The 22,349-nt window shown below is 39.7% G+C and overlaps 1 protein-coding gene across 11 annotated transcripts in view; it reads left to right on the top strand.

The window, feature by feature from the left end:
• PLEKHA7 (pleckstrin homology domain containing A7) overlaps positions 1-22,349 on the top strand; it is a 149,422-nt gene that overhangs the window by 6,781 nt on the left and 120,292 nt on the right. The window contains exon 1 of one of the 11 annotated variants that reach the window (XM_080595766.1): positions 10-20,552. The exons of the other annotated variants lie outside the window; for them this stretch is intronic. Within the exon in view, the coding sequence (XP_080451892.1) occupies positions 20,545-20,552 (8 nt within the window). The 5' untranslated portion in view covers positions 10-20,544. Of the gene's footprint in view, positions 1-9; positions 20,553-22,349 lie in introns of those variants that run through there. 11 annotated transcript variants of the gene reach the window in all.

Genomic DNA, 22,349 nt, shown 5'->3' with positions numbered 1-22,349 from the left:
GCTTCTGAAAGTCTCACTGGATTGTAAAGACTAAAAATAAACACAATTGTAACATACAGGTTTAGATTTAGCCTTAAAAAATGTTTTTGTCATCTTGTGTTACATTTTAGACTGATGTTAGAAGTGTGTAGTATGTCTACTGCATCGGGTGAGGAAATAGATAATCTATTCAATGCTTCTAATTTTGTTTAGTTTATTACTCATCTATCAAAAAAAGATAATTTAACATATATGGAACAGCAGAATTTTGATATTAACAGTACATCTTTTGTTGAAGAAGTTTGCTTCATCAACCTATCAGTAACCATTGAACTCTATAGCAAGTAGACCTAGTTAAAAGAACTTTACTGATTTGTGGACAAATATATCATACAAGATATCTTTGCATTTTATAATGGATAATAAAAAAGTACATTTTACAGATGAGTCTGGTGATACTAAACAGTCTTAGCAAGTGCTTTGGTGAAGGGAGAAGTGTGTGTGTGCTTTGAATACATAGGTGCAGGTTTTTCTCCCTGGTTCTGTGCCCTGCATTTTCGAATCCTTCCATTCGCTGCAGATGGGTTACACTAAAGTGAGGTTTTTATCTCACTATTGATCAAAGTATGCCATCATCTCGAACATTTACATTTCGTTGGTACAGACTAAGTATACTGCTTTAGTATTGTTATGCTGCATCCCTGCAAGGACCAGCTGGAATGATGTAGTGTCACATGTACTTAACATCACGTCTGATGCTATCCAATATGACTGTACATTCAAATTTACTGTTAAATCTAATTTGTTTTGACTTTGCCTTCTAGATGTGCTTTTTAATTTCTTTTATGACCTTGGTTTGCATAATGATAAAAGATGGGGCTAAAACCTCATTTTATTTGTAGCTTAATTGTCTTTTCCTGCAGCATTATTAGACAGTTCTAAAACTTCTGCTTTGAGATATTGTCCTTAGAAGCAAATTTCTAATTAAAGAAGTTAAAAACCAAAAAGAATCTGGTTAAGCTCCCAACCCTTCTTTTTTTTGGGTGTCTGCCACGTAGTACTTGGCAAGAACATCACTGACTTGTCTAGACAGGTACAAAAGCTTGTTGCCAGTAGGTAGTAGGTATGTGCTTTTCTTCCTGAAGGTTTCTTCCTTTAAGCCTTTGTTTTCCTTGTTGCCTATCTGTATCTCTGATGGATTTATCTTTAGCTTAAAAAAATACAACCACAAATGCCAGAAAGTTTTGAATGAGTTCTGGATACACTGCTGAAATGAAGAATTTGAGTGATACTAAATCATATTTACAGTGCTGTGTCAAGCCAAGACATTTATTACTACTCTTTATTTACTTCCTAGAGGCCAAATATCCTGACCTAAGAAGAGAGTACTGAGCACTCTATAAATGTGCATTGGTGTTGCAACATGCAGGTGATTTACCGGCAGCTCTGTTTAGACCGGGACTGTCAAATATGACTAAGCAGCATAGCTGCTCATAAGTTTCTACTTTATTTTATCCAAAAAAAATGTAGGGCTACTGGCTTTTTGCAAGCCACATATTTGTTTCAAAATGTCATAGTTTCACAGTAGTCTTCAAACTGGCCAAGTGCTTGAGCAGGAACTTGCTTTTAACTGCAGCGTATCTCAACCCTTTCTCTGGGTGGAAGGCTGACTCATTTTGGTGAACGAAAGATGTTGGTGTTAACATCATGGAGAGCACAGAAAAGCTGGAGGGACTGCGTTTGTTTATCAGCCTGTGTAGATCAGAAGTCAAAAGGCCATTGTCTTTTTTTTTTTTTTTTTTAATGTGTCCTTAAAAGCTGTTTTTTTAGGTGTTTTAGATGTGGGCTCTGAGGGTTAATTTCTTGATGCTCAAGTTCAATGCCTACTTTGGATCAAAGGGAAAGAAAATGGGACTTATCCAAATACTTAGAGTAATAAATTTTCTATTTTATCAGTGTCTGCACATCTGCAGACAGAACTGTACTAATGAGTGTGATTCACTATATGTCATTTTCATCGATTGGGAAAGCAGCATTAATATTTTCTTCATATTTTTCTGGAGATTGGGAGAATATCTGAAATTTTTTCAGAGAGCAATGAGACTTATTTCTTCAACACTGTGTGTGTAGTCTCAGTATTCAATTTTGAGTAGCCTGATCCCCTTCCTTTTGCTGGTCCAGTTAGTCATGGAGTGAGTCTCAGTTCAAGCTCACTTATAAAAAAACGTTTTTTAAAAAGACCGGTGGCTTATTTTTACTTGTCTCGTGTGAAATCATCATATGAAACTATTTTAATCAATACATTACAGGCATCAAATCAGGCTTTGATGTATTTGTTTGACAGCGTACTTAGAGTTCTTAGTTAAAATGCGAAGTGATGCATCTTTACTTACCAAGTGTTAATATCAGTGTGACGTTCTTTAGGGTCACTGCCTGTTTGTTTTGCTCTTAAAGCTAACTGGGTTGAGAAGCTGGGCATCTGCCTCTCGGACAAAGGCTTTCTTGCGAGTCGCATTTCCATACTCTCAGAGAGTATTGGGTTGTCTAAGGAAATATTGAAACAACGGAGTGGGGGAAAGAAAAGTGAATTACTGAGCTGTCTGGCAATGCCATATGATGAAGAAGTAAACCAGTACTCATGTTTTTGACCATCACGTTTGTGGCATGTTCTTCAGTATGTGGTTGGTTGGTGTGAAATTCAGAAGCCATGTTTGTGTTGCATACTGTAGACTGTTTCAAAGAGAGTTTCTGGGGGATTTAAAGGGCCTTGGAAAAAAGGAAAAAACAGCCAACACCTAAGCAACTTTCTGCAACTTTTGCTGCATCAGTATTGCTTGTAAGGAATCTCAGTCTTTTACTGTTTCTGTAGATGTAACAGGCAGCTCTTGTGCTTGACATGCTCGTCGTTTCACTGGTCAAATCTGTGGTTCTGGTAGCTTGGGGATGGATACCCGGGTAATGAGAAGGTCTGGAAGCTGCAGGAGAAGATGAGCAGGCACGGATGAAGGTGTGAACGATGTGTGTGTGTGTGTATATATGTGTGTGTGTATGTATATATATATATAAATACATATATGTATGTATGTATCTGCCACCTCTGAGGAGAACAAATTCTTGACCGGTGGACAGGATGTAAAATTTAATGATGTGAGAGGGTTGGAAAGCTTTGCTTTGAATTAGTTGCAAATAACCGGTTTTATGGTATTGATAAATAAAGAGGGCTGAAGAGAGAAACCAAGGGGGAAGTTGAAGTTTCTTTATGAGAATAACGTGACTTTTCTATTCCCTCACCACAAAAGCAGCAGTCGCAGGGAAACGATCTACAGATGCCAACAGGAGTTCAATTTTTACAGTTCGTCTTCCTTGACAGACCTAATTAAGGAACTACAGTTAGCACTTTAAGGGGTGTCTCTGATTACCAGCGTGCTCTTCCTGTGTCAGTGTGGTAGGAAGACAACAGAAGTTCAAGGAAAAGGTGATGTAGAAGTTGAATGAAGCACTGCCTGAAATCTTTTTTTTTTAAAAAAGCAGATGCAGATTGTGTTTTTAAGTGATGTAAGGAATAAAGCAACAAGACTTTTTGAATTATTAATGTACAGAAGAGAATTTTGTTTGTGTAGGGAGATGAGAAGGCTTGGAGATTTGTTTAGGCTGTCATACAGCTCTTTCCAGAGTGGTTTCTGTAACTATGATGAGGTACGTTGTAAATAAGCCTATTACATTTTTTTATGTGGGTGTAGCAAAAAATACATTTTTTACTGTTAATGGCCTGTTAGTGAGTATTATGTTCGTTTCCTGTAGAGAGAAAGTTTCAGATGGTTTATTCTTGATGAATTTTTAAGATTTACGTGATTAGAAGCACAATAGGAAGTTCTATTAATGAGCTGAATAAACTGTGATGATTCCAAACCTGGGCAATGCAGACAGTCAGATTAGGAATAAAGTTCAATATGGACAGTTTTTTTTTTTTTTTTAAAGTTAATGCTAAATTAACCTTTTGTCATTTCATCTCACCTTTAGGAGTTCTGGTACTGATAATGAACGTGTTTTCCCCGTGTTATCAGGTCTGCTTAATGGTTTTGGGTGAAACCGATTTAAAGAAACATGCTGAGAATGCCGTTCTTAGTGAATTTCAGCATTTTGTAAAATGCATAGGTGAAAAGATAAAATAAATTAAGCACAATTTTATGCTTGATTAATTTAACCAAGTTCTTAAGTATTCTGCCACAAGGTTTCTTGGTTCTAGAGATATGTAGAAATCTGCTGGCCTCTGCAAATATATGAAAACTTACACTTCTATTGTATTACTTATTTTTGTTTTATTCACTTAGCTCAGCAGCTTCCATGCCAATTAACTTGACATTCCATTTATTTTGGCTGCTGAAGTTTGCAGTGAAAATGCTAAATTGGTGTATAAGGCTTGTCTACCAGGGAGGTGACTAGAATTTTGAAGAAGGTACGAATTCTGAGTGCTACAGTCTGTGAAGAGTGCCCACGTGAAGACTTAGAGTAGAATAAGAGTGTTAAGAAAGCCCTTGTGTTTTCAGCTGGTTTGAAGGTAGTTAACCTGTTCTTCTAAAGTTTTGGGGTCGAGCCCTGTTCAAAAGGTATGAAATAAATGGTTAGGAAACATCTGGACCTGCCATGTAGGAACGGATTTGTGTACAAGCAAACAACCTTCCTGGAAGCTTTTAACTACTTGTGAGGTAGACAAAAACAGTTTCTGTCTAATAAGCAAAGAAACTTCTTTTTTGTGCAAAGTGGAGTCTGTGGAATTTAGCATTAGTTGGAACTTCTGACTTCATAAGTGAAATTACTTCTATCTGTTAACCTTACCTTTCTTAACAATTGAAGTAGCTTTCTTTATTTGTAGCTGTTTGTGTGTCATGTTTTGGATTTTTCTGAATATGGTATAAGAATTCTTTCAGAGGTTATTTCATGCTGCACCCGTGTTTCCAGAAATGAATGTTTGGTGATCTGGAGTAGAGGTCCCAAAACAGCTTAAGTCGTGGCAAACAAATATGTGGGTCCCACTTGAATTTCATTTCTGAGTTGAGCTGACATAAATCGTTTCTTATGGATACGTTATAGAAATAGATTTGTGAATTTCTTGATAGACTCTTTATGAATGCCTCAGATCACTGTAAACAGTAGATCTTGATGTCATGTTCTAATTTCAGACTGCTTTTAATCTCAGTCTGTGAATTTGTTCTTCTGTTCCTACCTGGTAATAAATTGCAAAATGAACATGAGTGTAAGTGTTTTCCTGTAGTTTTTCTCAGCTTCTGACATAGCTGTAGACTAAATTAGCTGAATAAGAAGAGGAAATATTTTCTCTGTGCCTGCCAGGAAACTAAAGCATTAAACAAACTTTGCAAAGTAGCTCAGAGGTACAAGAATTATTTTATCACCATGTGTTGTGGGCAAGTTAAATTAACTCATTAAAATGTGAAGTTTCTGATAGTGTAGGAAAGATTTGTGCAGTATTGTCGTGTTTAAAGAATCATAAGTGCATACATTTTGAATAGCTCCTGATCACATCAAGCTCTTAAAAACAAGCCTTTGTGCTTCGTTTGCTATTAGGGGGAAAACAACAACAACACAACAACAACCAAACACAAACCCCAGAATTTTAAATTGTATGTATGAAAACTAAAAATCATGTGACTTTTTTTTTTCTTCATGTCATTCCATCTAAGATAGCAAATGCATTTATAATGGCTTCCATTCTTTAAGGAAGGTGCAGAGCTCTCATCTTGGAAGATTTGAACAGTGAAATTATTTTCACTACCTAATCAGTTGGTGTTTAAATGTGTTTATGTTAAAATACATTTATGGCGATGTAGCTAACCTCCTCCTCGTCCTTTAAAGGAAGTATTCTTCAGAAAGCTCCAGCAGGTCAAAGACTCTAAGGGTTTGTGTAGTGGAAGCTTTTTTTGTATCTCATACTAGGAAAATCTTCCGAGAAGTGAGCACTTGCCATCTTTGTAGAACAAGATCATCAAAAAACTCTGCTTATTGAGACAAATGGGTTTAAGGAAATGTTTCGGGTATTTTGCTTGATGCTGAGGGAAAAAAATGATCCCAAAGCTTTGGAAAACAGTGGGAAGAATTCTGTCTGTCTTTCTTGATTTTTTTTTTCCTGTTTCAGCTGTTAAAAGGTCAGTAAACTTCTAGCTTGTAGAGTTGTCCTGTTAATTTTCCATTGTTGTTTGAAGTGTGGACCTTTTATGTTCATATAGACCTGGGCAACTCTTACGGTGAAGCATTTATTTAAGCCGGTTAGTCAAGAGGATGGATACTTGCTTCTCAACAGATCTAAAAGTTAGAGGAAGGAGTTTACGCCTAATCTGAAATTCCACAGCAGAGGAATGGCCTTTCAAGTTTTCTAGCTCTCGATTGTCCCTCCGCCCTGCCTTCCCCAAAGGTGTTAAGAACAGTTTCTGCAGGGCATGAAAAACAGGTTTATACTTAGGTAATGCTTCTCTGGAAATAAAGAAAAACTTGTAGAAATAAAAACAGCCTTTGGAGATTTTCTGTTGTGGAAAGCAAGTATTTGAGTGCTTGGGGAAAAAAGGCAGACCAACCCACTCAAATGAGCCACTGCTTAGTATGTACGTAGAGAAAAAAATCAACATTTCTTATAAGCGTAGGCTTCTCCTTAGGTTGGCTGCTAAGGAGGCTTATCTTAAATAGCACAGCTGCCTTTTTAAAGGTGGCTTGTGTAATGGTGTCTTATATCATATGTGGTCTTAATTGTTCGGAGTAGCTGCAAACAAGTCAGGGATCGACAGTGGGCAGCTAAATTCTCGCCTTCTGTACAGAGTTGGTACTGGCCATGGCGTAGGTGCTGCTGCTGCTGGGGAAGTGTTCCTGTTTTGTTAGGAGGTCAGAGGCAGATGCTTGTGGCCTGCGTAGTCAACACAGCTTGTTTCAGCATGCGCACACTGAAGCGAAGCTGCAAATGGCAGACCTTAGCACTCAACTGCTCGAGGGTTGTGAGGAGGTATTTCCTGTAGGGCTTGGGAAAAGGCCTTCTCTGCCTGCGCGGGGAAAGCGGCGCCTTGCTGGGTCGAGATGGGTGGGTACGGAGGCTGAGGGCTTCCTTCCAGGAGCAGAAGGCTAAGAGAGCTGCCGACATCTGGGGACAGCGCGCAGGTCGGCGGTCTGGGCTGAGTTACTGTTACCGTATGTACCAGGAAAGCTGCTTGAAGAGGAAGCTGTGCAAAGCTGCAGCACCACTGATCGGAGTCTGAGGTGTGGCTTCACAGCTGTTTTGAGGCAATAAGGAAACCTGGTGATTTCTTTTTCCCTTCTTTCCTGACCCATACCACTCCTTTTATATGGGCGTGTATATGTGTGTATGAGTTCCTTATATTCTGCAAGCAAGGAAGGAGAGCTAGCTAAAACTATATGAAAGACTTTGGCTTTGATAGCTTGGGGTTTTGACCAGATAACAGTTTTTTTCCTATGGGATAGTTTTACTCAGTGTCTGGTTGTTAACATTTCCTTTTAGGTAGCAGGGTTGTGATGTAGAAAACAGACACGAACTACGATAACTGTGAAAGAGAATATTGATTTATTGATTTCAAAAGGGTGGAAAAATTGATTAATCTTGGAAACAAAAGAGCTGTTGAACTTGTACGCCTAGAAGAGTACAGCTTAATGATTCTTGATTCTCGTCTCTTTGAGAATCTTTACTGAAAATGCGGCATGAGCACAGTGATCAAAACCACCCCAAAACCTTCAGATCTCCGGTGTTGGCATGCTGGGTTGGTAAATGGTCTCACGATTCTCCTGCGTAGTTCCTGAACTCTCCGAGGAGCTCTGCAGTGTGGTTAGCGGGCTTTGTCCCGGGGAACCTGCTTGTATGCTCAGTGTCAGCCGTGTGCGTTTGTGCGTTTCCATGACCACTGCATAAGCGGATCTGCGATTTGGGGCTGGGAGGCGGTCCCAGGCTGCTGCAGGACACAAGGCAGTCTGCTGAACAGTGCACGCATCCGACTCTTTGCAGGAAGACTTGCACCACAGCTCCGTACAAACCAGTTTAAAGAAAATGCTTAGTGATGCTTGTCCATTTTTTTTTATCTGTGCTCTTCCGAAGTGACAAAGTAATTTTGCTGATGTTTAAGTAAAAACTTTATTAAAAATATTTTTAATAAATATTTTTAACAAATTTATCTCGTAATTTGGAACCTCAATTGAGAACTTTGAAAATGCCTTTTTATAAACCAAACATAGATGTTTTTTTGTCTGAAAAGAGATAGTTTCAGATACTCAAATCATTAAAATGTTTTGTTATTTTTCTAAGGTTGTATGAATATTCCAGCTGAAATTTTGGGTTTTGGTTGAGGGATTATAATAGGCTGAGAAGGAGCTGTGTATTTTTTTTTTGGTTGTTGTTAATCATCACACTGAGGTAAAAATACTGACCGAATAGCTAGCTTCCTTTTTGAACAAAAGGGGTTTTCGGCTCTCAGGCTTGCCTGTTCACTCCTCTGTTCTGCTGAGCAGTGCTGCGTGTGGCATTTCGAGCGTGTTCTAGGGAAATACGACCATGGTCTGGGTTGTCACAAATTCCCTGGCAGCTGAAATCTGGTGTTCCTGCGCTTACAAGCAGTTGTTTCCTACTTCGGCTGCATTTGGAAGAACGGAGCAGCACCTTTCGCCTCTGACTGCCTCCATAGGAGCGAGACTGTGGAAACGGGCTGCCGGTGACTCTCCTCAGCAATAATCTGGCCCGCGTCCCCAGCGGTGGGCAAATGCAGCCCGGGGTGATCTGAGAGTGAGCTGGGAGCTGTGCTGGATTGTCCGTGCACGGGGAGACCCCTCCTCAGATAACGGACCTGGGGCCTGCCCGGTCACTCCTGTCTTGCAGAGAAATAAGCAGTGCGTTAGCTGTGCTCCCTGGGGGACAACGTGCAGTGATGCTGCTTGTCGCTTGTTGCTCTGCCTGCAGTACGGCCCTGGGGATCGGCAGTCTGTGGGATGGGAGGGAGGCAGGCCCGCAAGTTGTTGCAAGTTGGCGACGTTGAAATGCACCAGTACTTTCCCAGCAAAGCTGTTTTTACACACAATCTTTAATAAAAGACTTGAAATGGCATGATAATTCCCCTTTCAGGAATCCATCAAAGGACCAGTGCTCAGTTCCCAGAACAGCTTTCCCAAGGAGTTTGATTATCCTTAGATTTACAGGAGGGACCAGATGCTCCCGCTACTTACAGTAACACTCAAAAGCACCATGTAGAGAAACCAAGTTCAAACATTTCTTCAGATTCTGGACAATGTCTGCAGTTTAAGTTCAGTTTATTACATGCTTTCCTATTTCATTTTAGCTTCAAAACAAGACCTGAGAAATACATGCTTGTTTTAAATTGTTCTTTGCAAGAATTGAGTACAGGCTCTGCAGGCTTCTGCTGTGCCACAAGAGGGCGGTTTTGGTGCCAACTGTGCTGCTACTAAGGAATAAATGTGCTTTTAAATGTCTCACTTTGGGTGTATTGTTGAAAAATAGAATTGACATGATGCTTCTTTTCTCCAAGCTCCTTAGTTTCATAACGAAAAAGCAATAGTTTGACATCTTTGTATTCCTAGTTAGCATTGAATTGTTCAGTGCTTTTTGTAGTTACACAAAGCCTAAGTATTCAGAGTAGATTCTTTTAGATTCTGTCTTCTGTGCCTTTAATAAATAAAGTTAATAAAATAATTAAAATAAAATAAAATAAATTAAAAATAAAATAAAATAAAGGTTAATATATAAATGATTAAATAAATGGTCTGCCTGGTAGTGATTACAAAGAATTAAATGGGATATGGAGAAAATATGATGCTGTAGTTCTTTCTGGAACAAGTAACTTTAGTAAGGTGATTCAGCATGGAAGATTGTACGCATAAGAGCAGTGTATCCTTTTGTTCTAGTTATATAGAATACAGGAATAATAAAAGCAGAGGAAATGTAACTAGAAGTATTGTAAGTACTGCAGTGTACTGCAACAAATGCAAGATACCATCATGCTAACCTTTTATAGAGTTCACATTCTATCGCTGTCAGTCAGCAATATCGTAAACGGGAGATATAATTGGACTCACATACTGCATGCGGTAAGTATGACGTGCTGTGTCCTTCAGAGATGCCCACCCGTTGCAGTCGGACAAGCCAGGTTCTTCCAGTGACCCCAGAGCCCGATGCTTGTTGCGTCTTCACCACGGGTGGATGCTGTGCGCCGTTGCTTAGCGTGTGGTGGGATGCGTGCTGTGCCAGGTCCATGTGAGCATCTGTCCTCTTACCAATGCACAGGCCTCTCCCACCTGGCTCTCCTCTGCTGAGAGGGCATGCTGAGGCACTGCGGTGGCTCGTCCTCATCCCCACGTCCCATTGTCATGGGGGAACGGGGCTCTCTGCTCGTAAAAAGGAGTTGTAGGAGCAGAATGCTGGGAGAGCTTATTCCACATGAAATCCCTCATGTTTTGTGCATTCCTTAGGAAACATGGCAGTGAGGAAGAGCACATAAGCCAGATGAATTGTTCTGGCGGGTTGGATTTGTTATGCGAGCTCAACTAATCTGCAGGGGCTTTCCGATCTCACTGAACACTGAGCATAATTGTGGTAGGATTTAGTTTGTTTGTTTTTTTTAAATGTGTTGATTTAAGCCTTGCAAACCATTGCTCATGCTCTCGGGTTGGTGGGAAGGCATTTACAAATACTACAAAAACAACAGTGGAAATGTGAAGCAACAATTCTGTCTGCAGCAAAACACAGATAGGTTGTTTAACATAGCTTTTGCTCAACCAATTTCACAATGGAAGTGAAACAAACAAACAACACCCCTCCTATGACTCTTATAATCAACCCATGCATTATTAGTCTCAAAGCATTAAAGTATTCTACAGATTGAAAATAAATATCATATCTATGTCCACGAAAAGTTAAGTTACGGGAAGACCTTTAGCTTTATTTACTTCAGTCACTGGCATTTTTTGCCCTTGAACTAGCATTCTAAAATACACAGGTTCATAAATCAAATTCATACTGAAGTTGTGTCTTTAAAAGTCAGTAGTCAATCTGGACAGACTGGAGAGCTGGGCAATCACCAACCGCATGAAGTTTAACAAGAGCAAGTGCTGGGACCTGCACCTGGGACGGGGCAACCCTGGCTATACGTACAGACTGGGGGACGAGATGCCGGGGAGCAGCCCCACAGAGAGGGATCTGGGGGCTGTGGTTGACAGCAAGCTGAACATGAGCCAGCAGTGTGCCCTGGCAGCCAGGAGGGCCAACCGTACCCTGGGGTGCATCAGGCACAGCATCGCTAGTCGGTCGAGGGAAGGGACTGTCCCTCTCTGCTCTGCGCTGGTGCGGCCTCACCTCGAGCACTGTGTGCAGTTCTGGGCACCGCAGTACAAGAAGGATGTGAAACTGCTGGAGAGTGTCCAGAGGAGGGCTACAAAGATGGTGAAGGGCCTAGAGGGGAAGACGTACAAGGAGTGGCTGAGGTCACTGGGCCTGTTCAGCCTGGAGAAGAGGAGGCTGAGGGGAGACCTCATCGCGGCCTACAGCTTCCTCACGAGGGGGAGTGGAGGGGCAGGCGCTGACCTATTCTCCTTAATCACCAGTGATAGGACCCAAGGGAATGGTGTCAAGCTGCGGCAGGGGAGGTTTAGGCCAGACATCAGGAAGAGGTTCTTCACAGAGAGGGTGGTCACACACTGGAACTGGCTCCCCAGGGAAGTAGGAAGTAGTCACTGCACCAAGCCTGTCGGAGTTTAAGAAGCGTTTGGACTGTGCTCTTAGTCATATGGTCTGAAATTTTGGGTAGACCTGTGTGGTGCCAGGAGTTGGACTCGATGATCCTTATGGGTCCCTTCCAACTCGGGATATTCTGTGATTCTAGTTCGCTCTGCATCAGGAAAACAGACAAATGTGGTTTTGTTGTTCTGTTCTGCAGCACGTCTGCATGGTTTTTTGAAGGGTGGTTGAAGCCTTCTGAATACTTCTTGTGGAGGGGTACACTGGCACTAATAATTTTCTTACATCAGCTGAATAACATGGATGCTAACTTTTAATAATGCTATTCTGTAAGATTTGCCATGGTTCATTATGAAAAGCATTCATTCTCCTGCTGATGTGGTTCTCTCTTGGGATTTTATTTTATTGTGCTGTATATTTTTCCTGAAATTTATGTGCTTTTGCACTTGGCGTGCCTGGTTTTGTAGCTCGCTTGCCTATAACGAGATTATTTCTTCGCTTGTTTTATTCTTTTAGAAGAAAACCTACTTTATTGGCTTAAAAAAAAAAGTATGTGAAAACACTGTTGTAATGTACGTGCTTTGCAAAAAGAAATAGCAAACTGAATACATGCTGAGAGAAAGACTGTCCTGAGCAGATTGTTCATCTGGGTTGTGCAGTGGCTCCTGTGTCTTCTAACAATTTCACTTGGAGGCTGTTGCGGAATTTTAATCTTGTTGGAATGAGCAAGTGCGTGTGCTGGTGACTCGCAGTGTTTACTCCTTGGGAACAATGTTTTAGTCATTAGGAAGAATTTATTAATGCTAGGGTGGTAATTACAAACATTTGATGTATTCCTACTTTCCCAGTTTTAGATCTTTTTAACTTGTTTCTGCACAGAAGTGCAAAAAGAAGTGGTTCCAAACTAAAGCTGGGTTCTTTTCACAGTGTTAGGGGCAACGATGAAAAACGTAGAAAGCTACTGGAGATTAGGGTTTGCCATGTGCTTTTAAAGAAAGTGTGACTGAACAAAAGTGAGTAAAGGCTAACCAGTCTTTGGCTTCCTGGATTCTTAAAGCGTGTCCATGGAAGAAGTACTGTCATAATTGGCACCAAGTAATTATCATTTTGACAGTGTTAATTGAGGCTTTGCTTGGATTACTCATGGAATCTGTGTTGTCCTCCTCTATAAATTCTGCTATAAATTGGTGCTAAACTGCAGGGGAAGTTGGTAGCGGTCCAGAGACCTCTGCAACAGATGTACGTGCCTACAGATACACGCGTGGCTCGGATCTCATGCTGCCAATGAAGCGCTCTGTCAGAAACCCTTCTGGTCTCAATCGAGAGTCTGGGAACGATGACAAGTTGTGCTAGCTGTATTTAAAAACAAACATACCTTCCCTCTTCCCACGCACACACGTGTGGAAATGACAGGACTTACCATTAGCATCAGCGTAGAACTACAGAATTTGTATCCATACACGTGAGGAAAAACCACATGGGATTTGTAGAAAGTAAGGCACATTAAATGTCTTGTCACAAGTCACGTTCTGAACAGCACGGTCTTACGGAGATGCTGCTGTGTTATCTCCAGTGGAGACCTGGCCAGCAACCGAGCAGTGGATTGCAGGGAAGTTCTGTTAAAGCTTCATTACTGCCAATTGCTGAAGCTGTTGGGTAGTACAATAACGGCCCGTTGTAGTGTATTTGCAGTCAGCCTTAGGCAGACCAGACAATGATTCCTTTTGTTCATATGTGTACTGTGAATGGCACTGCTCAAGTAGTAACCGTGTTTAGCTTCTGATGCCTTCCAAATGGGTTTGGAAAACAGTATCTTCAGCTAAGATGATTCATTATTGAATAGACTGTGCTTTATAGACAGAGTATTTTTCATAAGAGTTTTCTAATTTAACACTATAACTTCTTTAGAAAAGCTCTTGATATGTTCCAAGTCATACGTGCTTTTTACACTTTTTCACTGTTAAAACAATGGATGGTGTGTTTGTATGGTGCCAAACAAATTTTACATTTCACAATTTATAGCACAGGAGAGGGAAGGAATTAGTGGAGGGGCAGAGTGTGAGCGACTGTTCCCGAACACCCCACATTTGAACACAAGCCTTTCTGCGATGTTGTGAGGAGACTCATCAGCTGTATCCTGGTCTATAAATGAGTAAATAGTAGTTCTCACTTTACTTCTGGGATTACTGTATCACTTTTTGCGGGAAATAAAATATAGTAGTTACCAAAATAAACGGTATGGCATTACAGGATATAACAAGCATGTCTGCTTTGTGGTTTAAAGCCAGGGCCAAATCCTGGGAACGTTCATTTGGCCATGATGTACGTGTTACTACCTGCGGTGCTTTTCAATGTATCATGTGCTGCTCTTTTATTGCAGACAAAATTGTTTTGTGTACAGAGTAGAGTGCCTCACCGAAGGCATTGTACTTTAATAAAATCCTCTATATGTGACGTTCCAGGGTTTTGAGGAGGAGGAAGCAGGGGAAAATAATTTTATTTACCCTGGACAAAAATAACCTTTTGACTTGAACTACGTCTTTTCATGTGTTCCTTAAAATATATCAGTGGCTTCCAATTCCTGCACTTAAAGTAGCTGAACAATTAATAGCAGCATATATATCAAAGCTTCGCTTGTTTACAAAGTCTCTTCTACAAATATTTAATAAACAGAATAAGGAAAAGTTTAACACCATATTATTTATGATATTTGGCACAAAATAAGGTGTCTGTATTGTCTATACACTAAGTGTATATACTGTTATAGATAAGGGCAGTTGCATTTGCTGGCCTATTTCCTTGATGGTTGCTGTGGGGTATGTTGTATCTTCGACTATAATGGATGATGTCCTGGTTCGTTAATGAACATAAACGTTTTTTGGTGATGATTCAGCTGGCGAGACGACCTCAATGGTGCCTTTTTAGAAAATGTAATTTCTTTAGCAGTTAATGTTCAAACTTGTCATGTGTTTTGTGGCATTTCGTTAGGCCTTTTGTTTTTAAGCTAAATAACGAAATTGGATGATAGACTGTGTGTTCACAGTTTTGAATCTTGTTGGAGTTGAGCTTATGTGAATACTTAAATTATCAAATGTATATAGCTAAACAACTCACTTTTGAGAAAGTAGTTACTGCTGCTTATTTTGGAAGAATATCACAACCGGAGAGGTTTCATATATAGTTAGTCTAACGTTTCGTAGGAAGATGGTAGGTTGGTTTTCTATATGCACATTTAATCTTGTGCAGAAGACTTGGGTAAATCTTGTCATGTATTAGGTTAGTACAGCTTACAGTAGTGCTGATGTACATGTTTGTCACGTCTTGCGGTGTTTAACATGATTGTAGCATACTTGTTGCTTTGTGCACGAGGATTTGCTAGGTCTGCGTAGCTGTTACTGTAGCTGAGATTTTGTGTGACCACAACTTCAGTTGCATCACGTCAATATAATTAACTCTCATTATGCGTGCCTCGTAAGTTCCATTCAGTTATCTGAGTCGTAATCATCTGAAAAAGTAGTGGAGATACTGTTGTGTTCTGCAGCCACGCAGAAGAAATGTAGGAATGTGTAAACAGTGCTCTGATTTGTGTTGGGCAGTGCTGGAGCTCGGCAGGCAGCACGGCAGCCTCCAGGACAAGGAAGCCGAGAGTCCTGCAAAGAAGAAAAAGGTGTCGGTAAGCTACAAGAGTATTGACCATGACTACATGTAGAAGGAAACGCATAGGGAAATGCTTCACAGTAGAGGAACTGAATGTACTGCATTTTTTTGTATTAATTCTGTAGATAGAGATGTGTCCATTGCTCTTACGGTGATCGCTGAAACAGTCCTCTCTTGAACCAGAAGTCAAAGTTGGCAGTTCAGGAGCTTTGTATGTTGCCTGTAAGTAAGGTACTGATCTTGAAACTACGCTTTTCAGATCCCACCACCCTTCTCACCAGTGTTGTAAAGCTAGTGAGTTCTCCATGCCTACACCATTTATCCAGAATGTGCGTGTCATCCTTTCTGATGAGATTTCTACCACGGTACCCGTCAGTAGTGAGTATTAGTGACTATATGTACAGAAAGGAGGAGAAAATTGCGTGGGAAATAGAGCAAAACTTTTAAAAAGTGTATGTTTGTTTACTTGCACAGTAGAGATTAGCATACTTGAATGAAATGCTGAATAAAAATTAAAGGTTTTATTCTGTTATTTTATATCCCATGACTTTTTCTAGAAACTGTTTCCATTCTCTGAGGTAAGCCCACAATCTGTCTCTCCCTTTTCCTTTTAACGAGCTTTTAGTTACAGTCTTCAAGGTAAGCTGAGTGTGCTGATGGTTGTGAGAATTCTTAAGTGAAGTTTTAAGCAATGGAGAATGAGGAAGGCCAAATAATGTTCTGTTGAAATGAAAAAACTAGATTTCTTGAAAATTAATGTATTTATAATTGCATGTTGCAGATTCATTTCTGTATGTTGTCACACTCTTGACATGCATTTTTACTGCAGTTTAACGCTTGAGGTGTGCGAAGGAATATATTAAAACTGGGAAAACTTGACTCTCAGAGTTCTGTATTTTAAAACTGAATGTTTTTATGAAGGAAACATCATTTCTGCCTATTCAGAAAATATCTTACTTTAACATAGCCAAACATTTTGTAAAAGAGTTATGTTTTTAGGCTATGTGGAAGTTGCAGCAAGTCCTTTGAATGCCAGTGTACAGCTTGGACTTCTGTAAAAGTCCTTAATGAATGGAATAAGTGACAAATGTTGTTTTTAAGACAGTTTTCCATATACCTTTCTGTCCAGTTTTAACTAAGCTTTGAAAAAATTTTATTTGTGCTTGTTACAATGTTTTTATGCATCTCTGAAAATGGGAACCTAAAGTGAAAAGCAGTTTGTAAGGTAATGTTTATTTATCAGATAGAGTATTTGTTACTCTGTGTGTTGCGTCCCCCTGTCACAGCCTGCAGATTTCTCTTGTTCCTCTCCAGTATTTTGATTAGTAATGTTTTAAAATTGTCACTCCGAAGAGCTAGTTATGGTTAGTGATGCTTTCCCTTAATGTGGTGACTAAGTAATTTTTTTTCAACTTTGGAGTACGAGTACGACCAACTACTTTAAATGTTCTAGGTGATTTTGTTACAGATAGAATCAAGTAGTCAAATTACAATTCAGTGTATTTTCCCCATGTATATGTGTGGGAGTTGTATACTGTGTAATGCCTTCCTTTTTTCAATTATTTCTAAATCTAATCTAGCACAAGCTGCAGTCCTGCCTTAGAAAATGGTTAAATGCTTCTTTGCTAGGCTTTCATGTGATATTAATTTAACCTTTTAAATGAGCTTTCAGATTCGGCAGAGATTAGTGTTCAGTGTCTCCTTCCTTCCTTTATGTTGCTGGCTATTCCTAACGTAATCGGATCCTGAAGGCTCTCAGTAACCGACCGATCTTAGTTACGCTCTTCAGTATCTCTGTATTCCTATCTCTATAAACCTCCTCAACAGCATAATTTGGTTGGCAAAATATGCTGCTGCAGCGTTTCCTCAGAAGCATTTAATATATAGATATGCACATATATTTATTTTCGAATTTTTATACCATATATATATAGCTGTTGATTTAATAAATCATTAAATTTAAATAAATAATTAAAAACGTGCAAGTTTTAGAAGAGAGAAACTTCCAGGTGTTGAGTGAATGTTGTGTGGTTGTATCTGTCAGAATAAATACTGTGCGATCTGAGGGGATTCAACAGTATGCTGATCTTGGCTGAAGAACATTGAGCTGTTGATTAAATAAATTATTTTGGTATTTAATATTTTAGCTTATAAATCTCTTCATTGCAGTCTGAGAATAACTTTGGTAGAATATTTATATTTATTTATGCATTTAAGGACAGGTTTGCATACATGTGTATGTATATAAAGCCTGTTAATACAGTTAGATTAAAAATGTAAATGGAGAAGATTAAAGATAAATTTGATCCAGTCTTGAAGCCATTAGCTAGAAATCATGCACTTTTTTTCTTTTTGTCCAACTGTAGACGTTTGTAACACAGATGGCACCTGAGATGGTTGCTTTCGGGTTCATTTGTAGGCAGCAGAAGAAAGGCATTTCTAGGGCAGGTTCATCCATCTTAAAGTGCCTACTATATATCAGATATATCAGATAAATTATATATCAGATAAATTGTTCTTCCCAATTCCCTTTCTTTCCTCTGTGAAGTGCAGTGCATGACTAGCTCAGCTACTGACGTTCAGAGATGTACAGGTAAATCCCATGCTCTGTCTTAGGTGCAAACTGAATGTTCCGCTGCTTTCTGCCAACTTAGGCAGCCAGTACAGGTACAGGACTAGAAAAGTCACGTACTTCTCTAACTGTTCTGGGTAAACAGCTTTTCTTTCCTCAGTGCTTTCAATGAACCTCCTAAAATTAGTACCCACTTGTCAATTCTGGGGCTTGTTGATTTGGGTCCAGAGGGGAGAACTTTCTCCTTGTTAGCCAGTGCTTTCAGCTTCCCTTTAGTATGGGACTGATGGAGGAATGAGTGTGAAAGAAAATAGTAGTGTTGGCCTTTTAAAATTCATGTTATTCTTTCAAAGTGAATATTTGCTTCTGTGTTGTAACATTTCCTATTCTTTTCTTATTTAGTTAAGATACTCGCTGGGATTAATCAAAGTTTTGATTCTAAACAGATTCAGATATATTGCTGTTTTTCAGCGCTTGGTTTGGCTCTAAAATGCATTTTGCCTGCATACAATTAGGCTGTTCAATGAAGTCCCCATTTTTGCTTCTCATTTATGACAATAGCAGTTGTGAGCTTTCAAATTCCAAAGCAGTGGCAAAATACTGTCAGCATATCCAAGTGAAAGATGAAGAACAAGATTGACTGTGGTCAGAAAATCCATGAAGAAAGCACTGGGGGTAATACAGTACCTATTTTGAAAGCAAGATGATGGTAAAACTCTTCTTCAGATTGTAAAGCGTATGGGGAGAAGAAACAAGGCTTTTGAAAACAACTGACCTTGAGTTGTTTTGTACTTTTGTTTTCTCTTGTGTACCACTTGCTAAGCCTGCTCTCCTCATCCCGTTAGAAGCATGTGCATGGTATTTTATGAGAAGCTTTAAATGGTGCTCTGAAAAAAATCTTGTTGCTTTTAAAAACTTGGCAGGAATTTCTTTCTTGTGGTGCTGTTTTTATTAGGGGGGTACTATGTGCTTGGGCCACCAGGCAGTGGGCTATTTATATCCAGCACGTGGAAGTGTCAAAGGAATTAATATGCTCCAGGTTCTGAGCATTTCTATAGAAGCAAAGGACAAAAATAGTAAATTATGTGCTTTTACCGCTCCAGGTCATTAAAGGTACAATCTCAAGCTTGCTGATTTTGGTGGGCTTTGGAGTACTGTATGACTGTGTTATGGAAGCCAATTAATTCAACTTCTTCACTATCATTAGAAGAGAAAGGTGTGAAGTCCCATCCTGGCTGCTGTGGATGAGAAGAACGCAAATTAGCTAGCTAGTAAGTTTCATGAGGGACTAAAACTGGTTTAAAGCTGAGCTGTCAGTGAAAGGGACACTAACGTTTCCTTTGCAGCCCATTCCCAACCGGTCCTGGAACGCTTGTTTAGCAGCCTGATGCTTCAGCTCACTTCTCTGATCTATGTGAAAAATAAATCCTATGAGAGATTAGTTTCAGCTGAATCATTTGCTCCTCACCTCACTGGATGGCTGCACAAGCACCAGTGGTGGTGCTGAGCAAGCACTGGGAGCACAGGAGGTGGGACTGTTCTTTCCAGTAGCGATGGGACCTTTGTTGGACTTAAGCCCTTCACAAAATGACCATTTACTGGGACTGCATGGGAGGTGAGAATTAAGTAGCAGAGATTTAGAACACCCAAGAGACTAGGCGTTCATTGAGATTTGGCAGTTGCCCCTTGAACAGCTGCTTTATACACTTCCCATTTGAAGTAATTAATTTGATTATCTTTTTACACTCGTTTTCCGAAATATCTCTTGCCTAACCATAGCTTTTTACACCTGTCACATCACTGAGCCAAACTGAAATAGTTTTAAGTAAATAAAAACAATATATAAGAAAAAAAATAGTTTACTTATGAAAGCTTACCTTGGTTTTCATGTGAGCTTTGAAATGAATTTAGTGTGCCAAAAATCCTCGGATGGAGATAGGAAAAATTAACAGTTTTTTTAATGATGTTTAGGTTTATGAGAAGAGTTTTAAGCTCTTGAGTGTTTTTTTTTTTTTTTTAAATAAATGGGCACTTTACAAATGCTTTTAGTTAATGGATTCCTTGTGCAGTTTTGAATACAGATATGCATGGTTTCAAAATAGTTTAGGCTTTAAAGTACCATTTACAGAGTGTGATTGTTATATAAGGATGCACAGACACTCAGGCTAGGTCACCGAAGGTTCGGATACATAGTTATGGCTTATAGGCTTCCCTGTAGAGAGATGTGGGAGTGCTTGGCGTTTGATTTTTTGCTCCCTTTGAGATTGGGAAACTGAGTTTGTTTCTTTTTCTAGAACTTCAGAAAATGCCAAACCATTGTTTTGGTGTGGAGAGAGTTACTTCTGTAAAAGTTGGATGTTTTGGTCCTTTCTTCCAAACAAGAAATACAAAGAAACGCTGAAATATCCAGCCATGGTGGGTGTTTGTGGTTTCTGCAGGGACACCACGTACATTCCTTCTCGTGGAATGTACTTGGTGTGACATTTCACAAAACAGGGCGCCTAACAGTTTCAGACAAGACCAGCTTATTTCCAAGGATGCCCGTCCTGCAAGATGGCACGTCTTCCCTACAGCTCGAGAGAAGACATTTATGCTAAGGTAGAAAATGAGATTGTGCTGCTGCTGAGTGCTCTCCACAAATTCGCAGCCTAAACCGAATTACAGGGGTGTGCTTCTAGGTATCCCAGAAAGCAGGATTACCCGGCCGTGTGTGGTTCCTGGTGAGCAAACTGAAGTGATTTCTCTGCATATGTAACAAGGATTGGTTTTTGGTTTTGTTAAATATTTCTGTAGTCACGTGGAAAATTGCAGGTAATTTGCAGTCTGCTGCAGTCTGCTTCTTATGCTAAGACGGTTTTGTTTGCAGGGGTGTTAGAGGGAAGCCTGTTGTTGTGTTTATCGATCTTTGGGGTATCCACGAGCTGCAAAATAGTTTTCACAGATGGCAAAACAAACTCAGGTGTCTAACGTAAGGTGGTGAATTTGGATGTTTTACTTCTGTAACTCAGTGAAATCCAACAAAGAGCATAGGTTTTGTCACTTTTTGTTGTTGCAGAACAAATCTTACCAAAACACTTGGTAAAGAGTTGTATTTGACAAAGCCTGTCTATTTTCCTGTTTGGGGAGGGAGAGTTGGTAACAGTAAGTTTATCTCCAGAAAGAAACCACTTGGGTAGAATGAGGCGCTGATTGTGGACTGTGATCATTGAGAGATTACAAACTTAAGTTCCATGGTGTCAGTTGTGAGGATCTGTAAATAACAGAATACTGTTTAATGTAATTTTTTTTTTTTAATGAAACAAACAGATTGACTAAAGATGTGTCTATCATGCACTCCATTCTCAGCATTTCTTCCTCACTGGAATCAGATTTTAATTGAGGCAAGACCAAAATGATGTTCGGTTAGCCCCTTTTTGACGAGGGGCTAGGATTTTCAATATTACAAAAAATAGTTCAGAAAGAATAAAATTACAGAAGCAAATTAGACACTCAAATTTAGACAAAAATATACTTACAGATTTGGCAGTGAAGCAGAGTATAAAAATAGATGTTTCTGGATGTGTTTTACAGAATGTGTTTAAGCCAAGAAAATTTCTTGATGACTCTGTGAATTAGAATGGTATATGGTTATATATGGTCTCAAGTATTCTTGAGACACTGAGAGAACAGCAGTACTGAAATAAAGTGTAATAAAAATTCTTATCCGAGCCTGTTTTAGAGAGACATCATATTTTACAAGTAGAAATAACTTAAAAATCTTCATCCACCAAAGAGCTCACTGTTTGTACCTCTTTCAGATAGGTCACGAGCATTAATAGTGTAATTTGACTTTTGCATTTCTCTCTGCTCAAGCTTCATCTTTGTTGCAAATGGGAACATTGAGCTCCTTGAAAGCAGTGCAAGTGTGTTAGTGCTCTGGGGAGTGCAGCTGGCGCGCCGAAGGAGCTCAGCGCGTGAGGAAGGACCTTTCGGAAACCACAGAAGCTGAACCTTGTTGGAACTTAGTTTTGACAGATCTGTTTCCAGGGAAGATGGGGACAAGGAACTTCTAGTCTGCAAAGCATGTTGAGGCTTCTGTAATTGTTTTTGTCAGCCTGTGCTTTTTTCCACGAGCCTGTCAGTCCTCATCAGCGAACCAGTTTATTTTGGCGTTTCGTGTTTCTGAGCAGAAGGTTATCTGTCCCTTTCCCCCTGCTTTCTTGATACCGCTTGTTCTATAAAACATCAGGTGTGTAGACTCTGTCATATTTTTTTGTTTGTATTTTTTCTACTTTTCCCTGTCGTAGTGGAGAAGTCAAGATCTAGAATGAAAATTACACAATAAATAAATAGCGTTCAAGTTCTTCACCAGGACCCCTAGGACCACCTGTATGAAGCTGCTTTCTAGCCAGGCAG

Source organism: Anser brachyrhynchus (genome assembly GCF_964034855.1).
Source record: "Anser brachyrhynchus genome assembly, chromosome: 5".
Taxonomy (NCBI): domain Eukaryota; kingdom Metazoa; phylum Chordata; class Aves; order Anseriformes; family Anatidae; genus Anser; species Anser brachyrhynchus.
Note: the sequence above shows the minus strand (reverse complement) of the source record. Positions and strands in the feature narration are given on the sequence as shown.